This window comes from Mustela nigripes, chromosome X (assembly GCF_022355385.1).
Source record: "Mustela nigripes isolate SB6536 chromosome X, MUSNIG.SB6536, whole genome shotgun sequence".
NCBI lineage: Eukaryota > Metazoa > Chordata > Mammalia > Carnivora > Mustelidae > Mustela > Mustela nigripes.
The window spans coordinates 75,777,320-75,784,046 of NC_081575.1; the positions used below are offsets into that span (position 1 = coordinate 75,777,320).

Consider the following 6,727-nt stretch of genomic DNA (forward strand, 5'->3'; position numbering starts at 1 on the left):
GCAAGCAGATGCTACACTTGCATCCACTTGAATTCTTTAGTACCTTGCTTCTTAGGACAACACAGCTCTAAATTTTCTTGAGAATCTTGAAGGAGGTGTGAGTCATTGGGTTACTTTTTTTTCCCCTTTCCATAGCCAGGACTACTATGCATGTCAAATGCCAGATAATATCATCCTTCCCCTTGGCCAAGCAGACTGCTTTCCCCAGTGAACCTCCCTCCCCACCCCATACACATAGCAGTCATAACAGCCACCAGGATTTATTTTGATGAGGATTTTATTGTGGAGGATAATACAGGAGAGCAGCTCTAGGTGAATAGGTGTAGCTGTAGTGTCCTCCAGCTACCTGGATCCCCGGGTGGTTTTTGTAGGCATTGTGGGTTTATGGTAAGGCTGCAAGATTACAGTTGGTGTTTGAGGTAACTAATCAACACAGGGGGAATATCCAACTGGTCAAGGGCTTGTGGTTGGCTGGCCTGGAGCAGAGCTCTGCGGATAACTAAACGGGCTTGTGATAGTAGTGACCGAGGAGTGGCTACAAGAAGAAGAAACAAGTCATAAGAAGGAATTCTCAGTGTTATTCTCCCATCTAAGCCTGCATCCACCCTGCTCTGGCTCCTGCAGCTCTAATTGCTTTCTCCCTTCTATGAACCGTACCTCCCCCTCACACCATCCTCAATGCATGGTGCCAATAGGAACACACACGTGTTCAAGGCCACAAAACAGTCATTGGCAGAGCCAGAACCAGAAATTCTGTTAATGCTACTCCCACCTTATCTTAGTGATCCCTTCCTTAATAAAGAATCATCTTCTCCAATGGAGAAGGAGGAAGATGGTAGTTTCTCCAACTCAATCATAGAAGGTTTGGCTTCGGGGGTGATTTGTGGCCCTTGGACCTCAAAGCCAGAAGGTCCATAGACCTGAGATGCTTGAAACTCACCTCGGGCCTGCAACAGCAATGCACTGCCTTTATAATCTTGCAAGTTCAGGTCCAGCGAGAGAGATGGAAGGTACATATTAGCGCCAAAATCGATTAACAGCTGGATGTATTCTGGTTCACAGTTATGGTGGAGACAGATTTCCAGGAGGGTGCGGGGCCGTGGGACACGAGCCAATAGGCTCTGGTCAGTACAGTTGTAATTGGGGTCTGCCCCATGAAGCAAAAGCAGACGAAAACAGTCAAGATGCCCATAGACTGCAGCCAAATAGAGGGGACCAGAACATGAAGCTATGTTTGATGCCCAGACTGGTAGTTTAGCCTTGACATTGACCTCTGCACCATGGCCCAGGAGTTCCTGAAGGATGGCAGCAGCACCATCACGGGCAGCTGTGAGTACAGGAGAACAGTTGTTGTAGATGCTACCACCAGGACAGGCACCAGCTTCCAAAAGCACACGTACACAGTTCAGGTGGCCATGACTCACAGCAGTGAAAAGTGGTGTCTGTGCCTTGACATCCAAACTGTCAACATCAGCACCATGTGCCAGAAGGACCTGCAAACACCTGAGGTGGCCATAAGAAGCAGCCAAGCGCAAGGGTGTCCCAGGAACACCCCAACCACTTCTACTGTTGATGAAACGTTTGTAACGCTCCTGGCACAAAAGCTGGTCCAAGGTATAGGAGTCATTGTCATACACTGCTTGACTGAGAGCCTGCTTCTCCCCCATGTCGGTGTCCTCCTCCTCCTTGTCGGGCTGCAGGAGGGAGAAAATCTTGGTGATGTCCATGAGGTTCATCCTGATTGATTGGAGCAGAACTATTCTCATTATGAGCAGGAGAATATGCCAGGTCTGTGGGTGACAAATATTGGGGGAAGACTGAGGGCCCACATCAAAAAGCCTGGATGCCAGCCCTTTCCCCCAACCATTCATCATCAGGCTCTTCACTCATGGGCCCCTTTCTTCCAATTCCTACTTCATCTTATTTTAGGGCTCAGAGATAGCTTCCAAAACAGATCAGGCCATTTCACAGCTTGGTGCCTTCGTATATGTTGTTCTGCTTGACCTTCATCTCCTACTTCTGGGAAGCTTTCCCTAATCTCCTCTTCTTGCTCAGGGATTCCAAAGGATCACAACTAGACTTTAGCTATGAACTTTCACACTATATTTGCACTTATCTGTGCTTCAGTGCATAAATTCCAAGATAAGGAATGTTGTATCCATCTTGTATTCCTCCACTCCCAGAAGGACTCATGATCGGGGATTTGATAGAGGCATCTTCCTTATTTCAGAATGTGTGGACTAATGAAGTGGCTCTGGTCTGGCTGTTGCTAGGCCAGAAGAATGTTGTTTTGTGTTGTCAAGTTGTCATCCCTAAGCATTCTGACATTAGTCTCATGGGGTGGGCCCTCAATTCCATCTGTCAGCCTTTTAGATGAAGTTCAACCTCCTCACAGTCCTTTATATGTGACCTCCCCTCAGACTCCGGCCTCATGCTTAGGCAACAGAGTTACACAGGAAATGGATGCTGAATGACATTTACTGATTAAGTAAAGATGACATTACAAAGAACACTTCAAGTAAAATGAAATCAAAGAGATGGCAGGAAATAGTCATTTCCAGGGCAAGTCCTCTTTGGTGGACCTGGGGGTTTATCAATACAAAAGTTGCTTCGATTCCTAGCACTTCCTTGGATCCCATGGAGTCCCCATCCCTTTGAGTCAAACCTTTTCCCATCATCTCTGCCCAATACAGCTTAGAGTCTTTGCCTCAACCCTCAATTCTTCTCTCACCATTATTCCTAGGCTTTATAAAATTATCCATGGCCCAATAACTGACTTAACCCTTTGACCTTACCTGGCCTATTCCTAGTGCTCCAAAGACAAAGTAACCACCTCAGTTTGTAATGTCATCAGGGTAAGCTGGTAGGTTTTTCAGAGCTCAAGTCTCCCTACTCTCCCATACCCTGCAGCCATGGTCTCAGGGCCACATATCTTTTTTTATTCACCATCTACCTCCACCCCCCTTTGTTAGCCTGGTACTTTAGGTACATACCTCATAGAAAAAAACTGTGAGGTGGGTGGGTGGGGACTCCCTCAACTTTAGGCCCCTTCTCACCCACTAGCATCAACTCCATATATGGTCTTATTATTTGAGGTATGCAATAATAAGTAGAGGACTTTAAAAATCATACAGACCTAAGTTTGCAACTCAACAACCCCAGTTCCTAGCTCAGAAGACTTGGGCAAATCTCCTCCCTTCTTCAGGACCCAGTTTCCTCATCTACAAGACAGAAATGATTGTCCCTGCTTCATGGTGCTGTTCAGAGGAAAAGAGCTACCTTAAAGGTAAGTTTCCTCTATCTACCCCATCAGCCTCCTCAATGGCTCCTTCCCCTCAACCATCTTAAGAAACAAAACACTTCTACAGTCCTTTCTCTTACTCTAGTTACCTTTCTCTTCATCTCTCTCTTTTTCACTGAACGTATCCAAAAAGTTGTCTACCATCTACTTTCTTATCTTTCTTATCTTTCATTTCTTCACCCTCTGCAGTCTGGCTCCACCTTTCCTCCATCACACTGAGACAGTTCTTTAAAAATTCGTCCTTGTGGTTAAATCTGCTGGCTTCTTCTCAGATCTTTCTTTCTGTGACCTTCCTGGTACATCTGTCCTCACTAACCACTTTCTTCTACATACTCCTCCTTTGGTTTCCTGACCAGCACACTCTCCTGATTTTTCTCCTCTATGTTCTACCCTGAAATAGTTATGCTCCCCTTTGTTCTCTCCTTGATCCTATTCTTTCCAGTCCAGAGCTCCAGCTGTCATGTTAATTCTGATGATTTCAAGTTTATCATTCCAAGCCCCCCAGCTCTCTTTTCAGCAAAATGTATTCACTGAGTTTCTTCAGATACTTCAAAGTCAGTAGTATCACATCACCATTACCATCACCATTCATCACCAAATTTGATCCGTACCTGTTTCTCACTATTCATCCGGTCAACCAAACCAGAAACCCAAGACTCATCTCAGTCCTTTTATATCTTTGTCCCATGTTCATCCAATTGCTCATCAAGTCTTAAGGATTTTACTTTCTAAGACCTCTATAGACCACGCCCTTTAGACTTATCCCCATTGCCAGTGCTTTACCCAAGTACCTATCATTCTTTGTGTCAACTATTATAGTAGTCTCTTAGCTGTTTTTCCATCTCAATATTTTCTCCATATTATAACTAAAACAATCATTTAAAAATACAAATCTTGTCTGTATCAATCCCCTGTTTTAAATCCCTTAATGGTTCCATTTTCTCTCAGAGTATAGCCCAAATACTTTGACCTGGCTCACAGGTCCTTTATGAGCATATCTTGGCCAATAACATCTCCAAGCTCATTTCCTGCTACTCCTCTACTTATACCCCATGATCCAGCAATAAGGGAAAATAAATGCCAGCTCTCCATATACATCATGCTTCTTTATGTCACATGCAATTTCTTCTGATGGGTTAGTTTCTCCAGAGTTTGTACTCTTATATAACCATAGCAGTCATGAAACTGCTTTGTAACTCCTTTATATGGGTCTGTTTTATACCCACTGCATAATGAGAGGACATATAAAGTTGTGGTAAGACATTGTCTGGAATTCTGCTTCAAACCCAGCTCCACTACTTAGTAATTGTGTAACCTAGAGAAGATCACTTAATCTCTCTGTGCCTACTTCTTCATTTCTAAAGAGAGGATGATAGTAGTACCTGCTTCAGGGAGTTATTGTTAGGATTAAATGAGTTAACACTTAAATTAATAATTAAGTGAGTTAAGCATTTAAAATAGTACCTGAATGTAGTAGTCAGTAGCTCAGTAATTGTAGAAACAAGTGATTATTATTACCTAGGTCTCCAATTTCTACTATTGTTCCCTTACTTAAAGTTCTATAAATTCAGAGAAATGCTTCAATTCATTTAATTCCCTTAGTTTAGAGATTAAAAACCCAAGGCTCAGAGGAGAGCAGGGACTTCTTTCTAAAGTCTCATGGCTGTTATTGTCAATTGTCTCATTAGCAAGAACTCAGAATACATCTATAATCTTGTGCTTTTCAAACATTTTTCACACGGTGGGACAGGTAGCATCATCCCTATTTTGTGGGTGTAGAAAACTGAAGTCTGAGAAGGAAGGGATTTTCCAGGTGCCTTCCATCAAGGAAATAGCAGAGCCAGGAATAGATACATGTTTCCCTACTGCTCATCCTGTTCTTTCTACTGCAACATTAAAAGCAAACACATGGGCGCCTGGGTGGCTCAGTGGGTTAAGCTGCAGCCTTCGGCTCAGGTCATGATCTCAGGGTCCTGGGATCGAGTCCTGCATCGGGCTTTCTGCTCAGCAGGGGGCCTGCTTCCTCCTGTCTCTCTCTGCCTGCCTCTCTGCCTACTTGTGATCTCTCTCTGTCAAATAAATAAATAAAATCTTTAAAAAAAATAAAATAAAAAATAAAAGCAAACACGTCCTCCTTTCCCTTGCTTTAAGTAGAGTTACATTGCAGTTCCCAGAATCCTTAGTTTTAAGGATCATGCTGAATTCCAGGGATTTTGGTCATGGAATATTTCTTTACAGATCATTTCTTCTGACAGCCAGTGGGGATTCCCTTGCTATTTGGTGGAAGAGGAGGCTGGTTCCAGGGACATGAAGAAGGCAGGGAGTATGGAAGGAAATGCTGAAGCTCTCACAAAGGTCATACCAGAAGTCCACAGCAGGGCCCATTTAATGAGCCTCCAAAGAAAGATCAAGTCATGGACCCCAGCTGACTTGGACACTTGAGTGAACTGTGCCTTACCAGATAGGGTAAAAAAATTTAATTAGTCTATTGTCTAACTTCACCTTGCTGTGGTTATTAAGCTAAGAGATATTATGTGACCATTCTATGCAAGGATCCCCTTCCTGATCCCCAAAAGGCAAAGGTTTTAAAACTTTTGTTGTGACATTGACCTTTATGGCAATTTGTTTAAGTTTTTTGTCTCCTTTCAGATTGTTTTTTAATATATAAAATAAAATACATGAGATTAAAGGAAACCAATTATATTGAAATACAGCTATTTTTTAAACTGCATGAGGTAGTAATAAATGTTATTTATTAACACACTAAATGCCAAGATCTATTAATAATTTAAGTCATGATAAGTATAAATGACATTTCCAGATCTCATCTGCAAGTGTAATATGATATGAAATATGATTTTTTCTGATGACCAAGTTATAGGAACTGGTAATACTATAGCCCTTTGCAGTCTGCTCGTCCTCGAAAGGAAATGGTAAATTTCAGTTAGAGATCAGAGGTTAAAAAAAGGTAGTTGTTTACTTCATCCATGTTTTTGTACCCTTTAAATTCTATCTAAGGCCCTCTTCTAGCTTTATGAATACATTTTAAGAACTGAAGGGAAGAGACTGGGCTTAGTGGGCCCTGGAAAAGTTCTTGAGGCATTAGTAAACTATTCTTAAGCTTTACCTTCTTCCCCACAACCTGAGGAGCTCTGCCCTTCTGCCCTTGGGTCCAGCCAGATGCACCCCACAACAGAGACATATAACACACAGGGATGCAAAGACAAATCTGTACCTTCCTTATATTGTATAAACACAATTTCGCTCAAGAACTAGAGCCTAGGCACACACACCTTCTTAGGACAGACATAGCAGGAAGCCATTATCATAATCCTCCTTCCTTATATGGGCAGATTTCCCTACCAATCTCCCAAGTGTTCCCAGAAACCAGATCCAGTAAGAAAAACCTATGAAGCATGGTGGTTA

General features: G+C 42.8%; 1 protein-coding gene across 1 annotated transcript; it reads right to left on the reverse strand.

Annotated features, from left to right (window-relative positions):
• Positions 1 to 401: 401 nt before the first annotated feature.
• On the reverse strand, positions 402 to 1,781 carry ASB12 (ankyrin repeat and SOCS box containing 12). The gene is made up of 2 exons (XM_059385716.1): positions 941 to 1,781; positions 402 to 535 (listed from the first exon to the last, which is right to left on the reverse strand). The coding sequence occupies exons 1-2, from the start codon at positions 1,764 to 1,766 to the stop codon at positions 402 to 404; spliced, it is 960 nt and encodes a 319-aa protein (XP_059241699.1). The 5' UTR covers positions 1,767 to 1,781.
• Between the last annotated feature and the right edge of the window lie 4,946 nt (positions 1,782 to 6,727).

What these genes read in the sequence shown, in the direction of transcription:
- ASB12 (XM_059385716.1), bottom strand. Translation starts at nt 1,766, where the DNA reads ATGAGAATAGTTCTGCTCCAATCAATCAGGATGAACCTCATGGACATC. An exon ending in ATTGCTGTTGCAGGCCCGAG is followed by an intron (nt 536 to 940) that starts GTGAGTTTCAAG and finishes TTCTTCTTGTAG; the next exon opens with CCACTCCTCGGTCACTACTA.